Source organism: Xyrauchen texanus, chromosome 11, assembly GCF_025860055.1.
Source record: "Xyrauchen texanus isolate HMW12.3.18 chromosome 11, RBS_HiC_50CHRs, whole genome shotgun sequence".
NCBI classification, from domain to species: Eukaryota; Metazoa; Chordata; class Actinopteri; order Cypriniformes; family Catostomidae; genus Xyrauchen; species Xyrauchen texanus.
Window position 1 is genome coordinate 2,096,892 of NC_068286.1, and position 14,223 is coordinate 2,111,114.

Below are 14,223 nucleotides of genomic sequence, written 5' to 3' on the forward strand. Positions count from 1 at the left end.
ACGGGCTTGAGCTTGACGGAGATCATTGAGATTATTGCGGATGTATGAGCGATATGCTTCGGATGACCAGCGACCTAGCACTCTGATTGTTTCATCCGAGATACCTGTGCTGGCGGCCGTGGTGGCTGCTCCGATCCGGAAGGAATGGATGGAGTAGTGTTCGGGAGATATTCCGGAGACGCTGAGGATATTTTGAAAGTGTTTGTTAAACCAGAATCTTGTAGCCATTTTTTTGTTCTCTGCGAGAAAGAGTGGTTCTTGAGGTAATGAATGGTTGGCATATCTGGAAAGAATGTATTTGGAAAGTGGCTCGTATGGACTGAGAAAGGAGTCGAGGCGAAAAATGTAGATGGGGAATGACTCTCCTAGTTGGTCGGTTTTACTTTTCTTCAGCGTGTATATGAGGGAATCTGAAGTATGAGCTGTGATGTCTGAAAGGCTTGGATGAATAGCGGGGTTGAAGGCAGAAGTAGATGGGGCGAATTCCGAGCACTTCAGGAAGCTGAAAAATGCGAGGAGGAACATGGACTCCAGCGTTTTGTCGACCAAAGGACTCAAGTAGCCCGAGCGTAGCGTGAGGATGCATTGGCTAAGAAGGTCTGAAGTTAACGGCAAGCGTTTAGAGAGGGGGACTGGTTCGTGTTTCCGTAGACCTTTGATGAGCATCGACACATGAGAATGAAAAATGGAGTGGCATGGGTTCCCGGTAGCGAGTTTGTGGATAAAGTTGATTCCGGATAGGTAGGTTTGAATGGAGGATGCGCAGATTTTTTGAATGGAATGGGCATGAGTGACAAAGTTGCAAATGGACCAAACCTCTGTCAGGGGAAAAGGGAGTCCGTAGAAGGTGTGGTATGCCTTGAAACAGTTCCAACCAGTCAGGTAAGCGGAGAGGGTACTCTGAGCGAGGCCGTCGAGGATCGCTCCCCGTGAAGCGTTTGAAAGATCTTCCAATTGTGGATTTAGTTGAAGATGGAGGCTGAAAACGGTGGAACTGGCGTGGGATGTATATCTGATTCTGGAGCCAAGATTCTGAACTTCTGGAAGGAAAAACGAGACAAAGAGTCAGCAATGGTATTGTGGTAGCCAGGAACGTGAGCTGCTCGAATGAGAAACTGGTGTTGGGCGGATATTAGTGTTAGTCTGCGAACACATGGCATGATGGCTTGAGAACGAGATCGGCCTTTATTTATGATTTCGACTACTGCCGAGTTATCGGAGTGAATGAGTATGGAGTGTCTGGACCATTCGTGCCCCCAAAGGATGGCTGCTATGATGACGGGATACATTTCATAGAGTGCGGATGATGGGGGAACGTCTGATTGTTGGACGAAGCGTCTAAACTCGGGCGGCCATTCGGAAGCGAACCAATGACCGCTGTAGTATCCCCTGAAGCCGGTGGAAGGTGCTGCGTCTGTGTACAGCTGAATGTCTTCTGGTTGAGTGATGTAGTCGTTATAGATGAAGGATATGCCGTTCCATGAAGATAGGAACTTTTGCCAGAGGTGCATTTCCATTTTACAAGCTTCGTCCAGAGTGACTTTGTCATGGAGAGAGGGGATTGTTGCTGCTTTTGTTAGGAGATTGGAAAGGAAACATTTTCCTTGGGGAATTATTCTGATGGCGTAGTTAAGGTGACCAAGGAGCGCTAACAGTTGTTGCTTTGTGCACCTGACTGCTAGAAGATAATTTGATAGGAGCAGTGATATGCAATGTATTTTCGTGGGAGGCAGAGATGCTTGGAAGGTGACGGAGTATAAAGTGATACCTAGAAACTCGATAGAAGTGTGTGGCCCTGAGGTTTTCTCTTTTGACAAGGGAACACCAAGTTCGTAAAAGACTTTGATGAGGGTGGAAAACCCTGAGTGGGGAGGTGCTGATGGGGGTGTGATGATGAGGAAGTCATCGAGAAGATGGAGGACGTAGGGAAGCTTGTAGTTATTGATGAGGATCCAGCATAAGCCCTCTGAGAGGGAGTCGAAGATCTTGGGGCTGCTTCTACAGCCGAAGGCAAGGCGCACTGCAAAATAATAGGCTCCTTTCCAGAATATTCCAAAGTAACGCCAGAAATCTGGGTGAATGTGCATGACTTTGAAAGCGTTGGTGATGTCTGCTTTAGAGAGCCATGCTCCGTGGCCTGCCTTGCGGATGAGAGTGATGGCGTGGTCGATGGTTGCATATTGCATAGAGAAGTCGGGGGCTGGAATGATGCTATTAATACTAGGAATGTTAGTGCCGTGGGGGGAAGAGAGATCGATGATTAATCTCTTTTTTCTGGAGTATTTCCTAGTGGCGATGCCAATGGGGCTAACGCGGAATGGAGAAAATGGAGGCTCTTTGAATGGGCCTATCATGAAACCTTGCTAGACTTCTTTGGCTATTGCCCACGGAATGCCCACGGGTTTGAGGAATAAGAACGGCGGAGTGCAGCCGGTGTGGAATTTGGCTGTGTGAGGACTGTTGGGACGATTTCCTGGGTGAAGGATCGTTTGTTCGAAATAAATCTTCGTCTGATTCGGAAGGGTTGATCTGAAGCTCGGGATCCATGGTAAGCGAGACCGTCGAGAAACTGAGACAAACGGAGCTGAGGAGGTTGGTTCAGTATAAGTGCGTTGACGGGCAGAAGCTGATTGGTTGAGGCGTGGTCCGCTCCCGAACTTTAGTTAACTTGTTAACTTCATTTCTCTAAAGGATTGACATAATTTTCTGGAATTTTCCAAGCTGCTTAAAGGCACAGTTAACGTAATGTATGTAAAATTCTGACCCACTGGAATAGTGTTATAGTCAATTAAAAGTGAAACAATCTGTCTGTAAACAATTGTTGGAAAAATTACTCGTGTCATGCACAAAGTAGATGTCCTAAACAACTTGCCAAAACTTTAGTTTGCTAATAGGACATCTGTGGAGTAATTAAAAAATAAGTGTGTGTAAACTTCTGGCTTCAATTCTAATTAACTTTTGATAAATGTCTTAAAATATCAGTTCATTGATATAATTTTGCAACAGTTTCAGTTGTATATTATTTTCATTATTCTGCTGTCTTTATTTTTTCTTTCGGTCTTCTTTTACTCCATGCCCTCCCAAGAATGGTGATGATTATTACGTTTTCTATATTTACCGCAGCAACTATACTAATGGTTATTATGGTCTGACATTGTGCTCTCAGTTGTTAATGGACAAAGAGTCTCATTGAAAGAAGTGTTTGTTCTGATGGGTATGAAGGGAGGATTTGTTTGGACAACTGTCAATTAATTATTCTCACTACACATATTTACTAACACTCCCTGTTTGTGTTCCCATTTCAGGGTGTGAATGAGGGTGGAGTATTAACATTACTGTGTTTTCATTATTGTTCTCTAAACAGAAAGTATTTTCATAAGAATTTTTGAGGTGGCGATTGCCTGTAAAAATTACAACTTAATAATGTACTTGTTCAAACCACATTAACTGGAAAACGTCTCGGGTTACATGTGTAACCCTTGTTCCCTGAAAAAAGCGCTACAGGGAACAACTCTAGCTGTGAACCGAGCTGAATAATGTGTGCAACACGTCAATGAACATTGACCGGAATTTATAGCCTCGGCTGATGTAATCATTAGATGCACCTGCGGCCAGGCTATAAATGGATACGTCACCAGGTGTCGTCAGATACTTCTTTTTGAAGAGCAGTCCTGGGACGTCCCAGTGCGGCAAAGCAGCACAGCATCTCGTTCCGCTTTTTTCAGGGAACAATGGTTACACATGTAACCCGAGACGTTCCTTTACAAAAAGCTTCACTATGATGCTGCGCTGCTAAGCGCTACGGGGAACGCAATACCCACGCCGCCGCACTTGGGGCTGTCCAGACCCCTACGGTTGTGCAGTGTACTCACAAAAACGCGAGAGGTCTCAGACATGAGCTTGAGATGTCGACTCAAGGGCATAAGAGCCCGGAGTGGCAAAACATCCAAACTATAAAAATCTAATGAATGTGTGCGGAGAGGACAACCTGCCGCATCACAAACTTGCTGAAGAGGGAGACGTCTAGCCAAGGAGAGCCCTCTGGTAGAGTGCGCCCTAAAACCTACTGGCGAAGCTTGACCGCGCGCCTCGTAGGCCCAGGAAATAATGAGGATGCCTCTTTGAGGGCACCCAGCCCACCAAGCCGTGGCAAACCGCAGTGGCCACATAGAACCTGGCAGTGGCGAGGCAAGTGCCCGCTGAGAGTTCTTTTTACAGAAAATCCAGAACTGAAGCAAACTGGCAGTAAGCTGGTTCTGTAATAAGAACTTTAGTGCTATTTGTGCTATGTATGCGTTACTACGATCAGCCCCTCCCGAGGGGGGGGGGGGACAGGGCGACTCGGGGAGAAGTAGAGGAGACATTGCGCTATCAACAGTGGCGAAGAGGTCCTCTTCTGCCCTGTAAAATATACCCAGATCAGTTCCAAGTGGAGGGAGCCCTAGCACTTTAAATGGTCTCGATAATCTCAAGAGAAAACCCTGTGAACCTCATTTGGTACCCTTAGGGGCCAGACATGAAAGGTTTCACAATTCGGGCCAAGGATGAGAAGGTCCTCACTGTTCGGAATCGCCCAAGGCGAGTCGTCGAGGAGAGGAATTAGCTCCGAGAAACATATCCTGTTCGACCAGCGCAGCTCATTAATAGGAGGCAAGACCCTTGCTGGTGAACATCGCCAAGACTCCCGGGAGCAGAGAAACCGGGGAAAGAAATGCATACAAACGCATTCTGGGTCATGTATGTGTCTTAACGTCCAGACCCAAGGGGGCTGGGTGATTTCAGGGAGAAGTAGAGGAGACATTGCGCTATTCATAGAGGTGAAGAGGTCCTCTTCTGCCCTAAGATCTCACCCAAACTTGTTCCAAGTGGAAAAAGCCCGGCATTTAAAAAGGTATCGATAACCTCAGGAGAAAGCCCTGTGTCCCTCAGTTGGTACCCTTAGGGGCCAAACATGAAAGATTCCACAATTCGGGGGAAGGGATGAAATATTGCCCTGTGCCTGAGATAGAAGATCCTTCCTGTTCGGAATCGCCCAAGGCGAGCCGTCGAGGGAAGAGATTAGCTCCGAGAACCAAGCCCTGTTCAGCCAGCGCGGTGCTATCAGTAAGAGGCAAAAACCCTTGCTGGCGAACTCTGGGCAACTACTACCTTAGGGTGGAGTTCTTAACTGCCCCATTGGTATTTTCTGTCTGGACCGTAAATCTGCTCTCAGTATCACGGGCATCCAGGGATATAACTGACCTGAGTGACAGGAGCTTACCCTGGGCCCTAAGGAGAATCCGACGTGTCAGAAATACAGCTGACAAGAACGTGGGTCTCCTTGATGATTTATGTAAGAGGCTACCGCTGTATTGTCCACCAGCACCAAGACATGGCAGCCTCAGGAGGAGGTATTTCAGGGCCAGAAATACAGCCATCAAACCGAGACAGTGACTGTGACAACCGAGCTGATGACCCTCCTATCCCCTTAAGCTGGATCGACCACTTAAGGCCGCTACCCGCCCGTCAGGGAGGCGTCTGTCGTTAGCAGTCTGCGACAACAAGACGCACCTAGAGTGGGACCCAAGGCAGAAAACCGGGTCTGAACCACATAGAAAGGGAACGAAGCCTGAGGCGCTAGACCCTTTTAGCCTAGGGGTTTTGCCCCTTGGAAGAAATCCCCTGGCTTTTGGCCACAAAAAAAACGGTCTCATGAGCAGAAGGTCCAGAGGGATCACCGTGGACGCGGTCGCCCTGAGACCTGGAAATCGTTGATACTGATAACAGTGCAACCTTGACCTAGCCTGACTATGCTCAGGGTGATCTGAATGGACTCAATCCTAGCGGGAGACAGTTGTGCCCGCATTGTGATTGAACTCCATGCGATGCCCCGATAGACAGTGGTCTGAGTGGGAGAGAGGACGCTTTTCTTGGCGTTGAGCCTCAACCCCAGAGAAACAGATGAGCTAAGACGATGTCCCTGTGCTGAACTGCCAGTTCCTGGAACTGCGCTAGGATCAGCCAGTCGTCTACATAATTCAGAATGCAGATGCCCCGGAGTCGCAAGGAGCCAGCGCTACATCATGCATTGTGAATGTGCGGGTAAAAGGGCTAGGCTGAGTGAAAGAACCTGACCCTGGAAGACTTCGCCCCGGAAGTGAACCTCAGGAACTTTCCATGTTGTGGCAGAACTTCTAAATGAAGTATAGAAGTGCGTCATAAGATCGATGGTGACCAGCCAAACGAGTTGTAGGGCTTGAGACACGACCGTCTTGACAGGCATCATCTTGGACTTGAACACCCACGGGTAGTTCAAGCTTTAAGATCTAAGCCAGATGCCACCCCTCACCCTCCATGGGAAACGGGAAGTATTTAGTGTAATAACCTAACTCTCTCTCTGGAAGGGGAACACATACCATGGCCCCTTTAACCAGGAGATTGAGTACGCCTGAAAAACAGCATAGTGTGCAGAGCAGCACCAGCCTGACCTGCTGCTTGATGAGCCCTTCCCACTAAAGTGGAGGTTGTCCTACAAGGCTTTGAGGGGAGAGAGGGCTTCTTAAGTGACGATGCCGAGCCCGGCGAGAGATAGCCCGCAAGCGTCTCTTCGACCGGCGGCATCACTGAATACCCCCGTGCCTCAGCACCCATGATAGTCAAATATAATGACGTCGAGGGTATGTGAACATGGGAAGAAAATATATATATATATATATATATATATATATATTTTTAGGGGTTCTCCATGAGCGAAAAAGCTCTTCATGGAGGTTATCAAAGAAGGGAAGGGACCCATGAGGCGTTCCCTTTCTTAGACTGGGAGATAAAATCTATCCCCTAATTTGGAGCGTTTAGGGGTCTCTTTTTCACGTGGCCAGTCCAATCTGGCAACCGCACGAGTAACAACATCGAGCAATTCCTCCGTAGATTTTTTATCGCAGACGGAAAGCTCGGAGGCGGGAAGATAATCGCGATCCACCTCATGATCCGAAGAAGCGTCGGAACGCGCTTCAAGATCATGTGAAGGACCAGCTGGGTTTGGGGAGAGAGTGAGAGAAAGGGATCAACCTGTCTCTGATCAACTTCGTGAGTGCTGACTCCCGGAAGCAAGCGAGGCGAGCACGACGCACTCTGCCTGTTAAAGCAAATCGCAGTGCTCGCACCCACCCTGCTGCAACGCGAGAGCAGCGTGCTCTTACCCCCAAACAAACAGAGCAAAAACTGATGTGTGTCGTCTTCAGCTATAGAGTGAGAAGAGGGGAACACGCACCGATTGCGGCTTTCAGTCATTCTCTCTTTTTTTTCTTTCTTTTTTAGAAATATGTAGCCTATATATAATATTTTCTAAACAGAAGAGAGAAAAAGAGAACAACGTTCACTGCACACTGCCTAACTGATTCTAACTCCTAAAAGAGGAAAGAAAGTTTTGACAGGGTTTGTGAAACACACAGAAACAGAATCGCTCTGAAAAAAGAGTTTCTGACGACACCTGGTGACGTATCCATTTATAGCCTGGCCGCAGGTGCATCTAATGATTACATCAGCCGAGGCTATAAATTCCGGTCAATGTTCATTGACGTGTTGCACACACTTTTCAGCTCGGTTCACAGCTTAGCAGCGCAGCATCGTAGTGAAGCTTTTTGTAAAGGGAACATCAATGTATTCAAAACATATTTCCTGATGCTTTGCTGAAAAACTTTGAGAGATTAGTATTGACAATCATTAGTGAATAGGTCTTGAAGACCTCGGTTACCTCTGAACTTGAGAAAAGGCCAAAGAGAATTTGGCAGACAGAATTTGCATGTCCCTCCCCAGGACATACAGGTATAAAGGGAGGGAATCATGCAGATTCAGATTTCTTCTTTGGAGCCAAGTGGTTGTGAGATCAGCGAGCTGAGATCACTTAATGTTCCACTTACCTCTGCAGAGGATATGCTGTTCGATCTATGGTGCATATGCTTTCTCCTTCTCTGCACGGCAGTGCAGCTTTGCCCATAGGCGCTTCAACAGCACTGATAAAAGAGAATATTTTATAAAAGAGTTTATTTTCTATAAAAGAGCATTACACAGCTGGCATGAACGTCCTTTTCAGGAAGCATCTTTATAAAGATGCCCTTCTGCCCCTGTGTAGTTCCTGGATGCGGTCGATTTCTCTCTGCTCCTGATGGTTATAGATGCTGCCTTGTGTGTCTGGGCCGCAATCACACTGAGGCAGCATTTGTGGATGTTTCATGTTCTCACTTCGAGAACTTTAACATGGCAATGTTGCGGTCACGGCTTTCCTTCTTAAAGAGGAACGCCACTCCTGCTGCCCCCCACGTCGTTCCTTCCCACAAGATTGAGGACGACCCTGCTGGCGATGGAGGTGATTTGGGGATGGCAGCGGGCTCGGTTTCTCCAGGTAGATCCCCATGAACCATCCGCCGCCGGCACGCTTCTTGACTTCTGTCCGAGCACCCCGAGATGGATGATAAGTTTGCCGCTGCATCAGAGAGCGTTCCGGCGTATGACGCGGAAGACTTGACTGGACTGTCACCTTCGGGTTGGCAAACCCAGTCTGAGGCTGATGCCCAGATGGCCGATATGCTTGCCCGGGCCGCCGTCAGCGTGGGGTAGGACTGGAACCCTCCGTCCTCCCCACAGCCTTCACGGTTAGATGATTGGTTCCTCAGGTCAGGGTGCTGCTCACGTGCATACCATGGCCCTCCTCCAAGTTCACCAGGCCAAGGCACTCAAAGATCTGCACTTGGGTAGTCCTGACCCTGATGTGTTGCAGCAACTACGCTCTGCGACTGACCTCGCCCTCCGGGACACGAAGGTGTGTGCCTTGAATTTTCTCTCAGCACCAAAACTTCGGTACGCACTTTTGCCACACTACCTGCTCCACACCGCTGTGAAGCCTCGCCAGGTACTTCAAAAACAATCGTCAACTTAGTGCCCCTCGCACGGAGCTTGGACGCGTGGCTCTCACTTCCCAACCCATCATGCTGGCTGGCCAGGACCATCCGCTCTGCAATTCAGTTCGCGAGGCCCCTTCCCCCTTTTTGCGGTGTATGCTTTACCCCGGTGCACAACAAAGACAACAACACCCTACGTGCGGAGATTGCAACAGTTTTACTCAAAGACACGATAGAGCCTGTCCCTCCAGCCGAGATGAAGAAGGGTTTCTACAGCCCTTACTTCATCATACCCAAGAAAGGCGGCGGCTTATGACCGATCTTGAACTTGCGAGTTTTCCACCAGGCCTTACACAAACTCCCATTCAAAATGCTCAGGCAATGACACATTCTAACTTTAGTCTGGCATCAAGAATGGTTCGCAGTGGTAGACCTGAAGGACGTGTACTTCCAAATCTCTATCTTGCCTTGACACCGACCCTTCCTACGGTTTGCGTTCTACAGCCATGTCCCTGTGCCCTCGGGTCTTCAAGAAGGTCGCAGAGGCAGCCCTTGCCCCGCTAAGGGAAGTGGGCATCCGCATACTCAAATACCTCGACGACTACTTCGATGAACATGCATAGGATTTAAGTGGCAGAGGTGGTCCCATTGTGGTTCCCAAATCGCTCCCAGCGCTTACCGTGCCGGCATCATACCCGTAGGTAGAAGGACCGAGGAGCAGCTGGGATGGCTTGCTTTCTTTAGAAAGCTTTAGAAAGTGTCCTCGCAATGAGGACATGACGCATCCACGAAAGTAGTATCGGCATGGGCGGCACCCAGGCATGAAAGACAATGATCGTGGCCGTCAGAGGGTGAGAGATATCGACCGCAACCAGGAATAACACACAGCGGGAATGGCATCTTTAAAAAGATGTGTCTTGAAAAAGATGTTCCGGTGTGTGCCGCTCTATTAGAATATACATTTTTAGGAAAGGAAATTATACTCTTTCAGATTATACTCAAAGGATCTGCTGAAGCGCCCAGGGGTGATCTCTGCAGTGTACCTGTGCAGAGAGGGGTGAAAGTCGCTATAATGCGCCATAAGAATCCAGCAGAGGTGAGGGATGGAAATTGCTTGCTCAGCTTGAACCTTTGATCGTTTGGCTCCGAAGAGAAAATCGAATGAGTGATATGCAGCGTCCCCTCCTTTATACCTGTATGTCCGGGGCAAGGGCATGCAAATATAACTGGCCCATTCTCATTGACTTTTTATCAAAGATCAGAGGCGTCTCGGGCTCTCAAGTGTGACCCCTAGTGTCACTATATCGACACAATTTCGAGTGAGTGACAGATAGGAATGGCCATTTTAATGTAACTGGTGAGTATTGACTTGTACTGTTAAAGTGATAGTAATTCTGTCATCACTTGCAAACGTTTATTATTTTATTTTATACAGTGAAACTTAAAAGGAGATGATAAGGAGAAGGTATGGGGGAAAAATTGTGACAGTGCATGGTGGCTGGAACTAACATTCTTTCTTAAAATCTCCTTATGTGTTCTACAGAAGACTTGGGGGGTGAGTAATGATAGAAATTGTATTTTTGGGTGAACTGCCCTTCAACTAACTGTTAGAGTATGTGTTAAATGTATCTGCCAAGAAAAACTACATAAATCTAATTCAGCACATGATTGCCTCATGTCTTGCTGAGAAACAAGAGACTGAAATGGAGGACAATATGAATAAGTTCCCCTTCTGTCACTCACTCGACGTTGTGTCGTTTGTAGTGACACAAACGCTCTCAAGAAAGACCCTTGTGTCACTACAATCGACACAACATCTCGTCCCCTCCCTCAAGGAACGGAGGTTTGACAGTAACCATGATTTTAATAATTGTAACCCCATGAGATTTAGGTAAGAGTGTTGTAAATGTTCAGATGTTTTAGTAAATTTTACCCCCAGAGCCCTTCAAAAGACCCCAGTAAACACACACATGACCAGGCAAACATGAATAACACATCAGTAATGATTTTAAGGTCGTTTTAAGCTATTCCTCCACCAACATGCGTAAATACAGGTCCGGCGTTGCTTGTGGATATACAAAAATAGCAGTGCTCCTGAAAAAAATTCCTGCAAGTCCTTTTTTACTATAAGTTCTCCCCTCAGCCCAGTTGGTGGCGATAAGCGCGAAGAATGTGAATCATCAAAAACTATGTGAAATTGGAGATTTATAGACAAAAATTACTTCTTAATATTATCTGTTTCTTACATCTATCATATCACTTCTGATGACAGATTTACCACAGGAGTTTTATGGATTAATTTTAAATGCTATCATTGTGCTTTTAGTACCTTCTGAGATCTGATCACCCTTCACATGCATTGTTTGGACCTACAGAGCTGAGAAATTATATTTCTTAAATTCTTAATTTGTGTTCTGCAGAAGAAAGAAAGTCATACACATCTGGGTTAGCTTGAGGGTAAGTAATGATAGAATTTAATTTTTTTTGTTGAGCTATTCCTTTAAAACCAAAGTATAGTATGTTTTTTACATGAATGCTTTGCATCTGTGTCCAGTCAAATGTGAGCCTTTCAAATTTTCTCCATTTGACTATGAGTGTATACACTGGAGGTTGACGCATATGTGCTGCAGCTGCTATGAGAGATTATGAGTCTAACCGAAGCCTACTTTAGGTTATTCTCCAAAATGCTTACAAGCACAACAAATGTTTTTTTTTATCTCAGTAATTTTATGACACATCACTAGCATATCACAAGCACCACTACTACCTCTATAGAGCCCATTTTTATTCATTCTTGCCTTCACAGCTCTTACAACCAAATCATGCTATCATCTTTGATTAAAAGATTACCCAGATATTCATCTCTGAGATGTCTGTTGCATCACAACCTACAGTTGAAGTTTACATACAAGTTGGCCAAATACATTTAAATTGTCAGTGCTTAACATTGTTTTTCACAATTCCTGACATACAATTGTAAAAAACATTCCCTGTCTTAGGTCTGTTAGGATCACTACTTTATTTCAAGAATGTGAAATGTCAGAGTAAAAGTAGATAGAACGTCTAGGTTACGAATGTAACCTCCATTCCCTGATGGAGGGAACGAGACGTTGTGTCAGAGAAGCGACACTAGGGGTCTCTCTTGAGCACCGAATATACCTCTGATCTATGATAAAAGGCCAATGAGAAGTTGGCAGTCAGTATTTGCATACCCCGCCCCCGGACATACGGATATAAAGGGCGAGGAAATACTAGAGTTCATTCAGGATGGCCAAATGGTTCTGGCCACTACAGCGTTTCGGCTCAGCGATGTGGCCGGGGAGACACACCGTCTTGTTCCCTCATCAGGGAACGGAGGTAACATTCGTAACCTAGACTTTCCCCATCTGTCGCTCTCTTCGACGTTGTGTTAGAGAAGCGACACTAGGGGTCCAATTTAAATCCGTCATGCGCTGAGCCGTGTACGTGTTCTGCTGACACAGGAGTGGGCAGGTATTTCTTACGTGCCAAACGACCAGCTGTGTCATACTGCACGTACCCTTCCCCAATGCCCCACAAAAGTCGTCGAAATCCTTTTGGTTACCCTAGACAGGGGAACAAGGCGACGCTTGCCAACCTTGGAACGGACCAAGCCTGGTCAGACCTCTTTTCTCTCTATGTTTCTTGCATAGAGCAATAGACAGCCGGGGCCCTTACATGCATCAAGGGAAGGGGATCTTACCCAATTTCATATTCTTTCAGGGGGAAAAGACCCTGCGGAGACCATCCTAGACCACTTATGATGCCAAATGACCACCCTGACCACTTATAATACCCAAATTGACCAGTGAGACCCCCAGACCACCCGGGGGTCTGTCCACAGACCTATTATCATCCCCCTAACCAACTGTTTTTCCCAAATAGGTTTCTACGCTCTGGGATTTCACGGACCACGTGTTTGGTGGTTGTGGTGCCCGCCCACACCCTCAAAAAGGCATATTTTGAAGGTGAAAAAAAAATTGCAGGAGGAGTCTGCCCTCTTAGTTCTGAAATTTCGGATCCGTTGGAGCTCAGGGAGCAAAGTTAGAGCACATCCCACGTACAATTTGTACCTAGTATTTACACAGCGGGTCCGTGTACACAACCCCGAAAGGCCCAAACGTCTCCAAATTCACAACAGTAGCTTCTCAGGGGCCCCCCAGTCAGGTCCTAAATTTTGGAGGCCCTGGGGGCTTGCAAAGTATTAAAGCCTCTGATGAATGTACTGTTGCACACAGGCCTAAAATGCAGCCTGTCTCATTGATTCCTATGACAGGCAGAGAGATCTGTTGAAAATAATGAAAAATACTTTTTTACATCCTAGACCTTAGTCCTCTTAGTATGTTGATAAGGGGCTTTTGACATGTCACCGTGTGAAATATGGGGTTGGAGCTCAGGGTGCAAAGTTAGAACGCGTCCAACTTACCATTTGTACCATTCATTTTCACAGCGGGACCGTGGACACGACTCTGAAAGCTCCAAACGACTCCAAACGACTCCAAATGTAAATCTGTTGCTTCTCAGGGGCCCCCTAGTCAGTGTGCAAAGTTTCAAGTCCCAATGACTTCGTTAAGTGCTTAATTGGCTGACTAATGTGTGTAATGTGACAATAATTTTTCTATAATATTTTTCTTGATTTTATTTTAAAGTACTTCCTTAACTCTGAGGGTCACACCTTTTTAATATGTTGTTTCTGAGGGCCCAACAATGAAGCATTTGAAGCCCCCAGGTCTTAGCATCAATTTTAACACCGTACACGAAACCGCTGTAGAATTGCATTGGTTTAATGGCCAAGTGGGATGTCTAGAAAAGGAGGTTCCGAAGGTCGCAGAACCTTGAAATTTCAGATATTCGATCGTCAGGGCCCCCCTTGCGAGTTTTCCACCAGGCCTTACACAAACTCCCATTCAAAATGCTCAGGCAAAGACACATTCTAACTTGAGTCCGGCATCACGATTTAACTGGCTCATTCTCATTGGCTTTTTATCAAAGATCAGAGGCGTCTCGGGCTCTCAAGAGTGACCCCTAGTGTCACTATATCGACACAATTTCGAGTGAGTGACAGATAGGAATGGCCATTTTAATATAAATGGTGAGTAATGACTTGTACTCTTAAAGTGATAGTAATTCTGTCATCACTTGCAAACGTTTATGATTTTATTTTATACAGTGAAACTTAAAAGGAGATGATAAGGAGAAGGTATGGGGGAAAACATTGTGACAGTGCATGGTGGCTGGAACTAACATTCTTTCTTAACATCTCCTTTTGTGTTCAACAGAAGACTTGGGGGGTGAGTAATGATAGAAATTGTATTTTTGGGTGAACTGC

General features: G+C 46.4%; 1 protein-coding gene across 1 annotated transcript; it reads right to left on the reverse strand.

The window, feature by feature from the left end:
• Window positions 1–962: 962 nt before the first annotated feature.
• On the reverse strand, window positions 963–2,354 carry LOC127651992 (uncharacterized). The gene has a single exon (XM_052138057.1). It carries the CDS (start codon window positions 2,352–2,354, stop codon window positions 963–965), a length of 1,392 nt encoding a protein of 463 aa, XP_051994017.1.
• Window positions 2,355–14,223: the final 11,869 nt, after the last annotated feature.

Bases quoted from the DNA above. Each gene is read 5' to 3' on its own strand.
- LOC127651992 (XM_052138057.1), bottom strand. From the start codon at position 2,354: ATGATAGGCCCATTCAAAGAGCCTCCATTTTCTCCATTCCGCGTTAGC.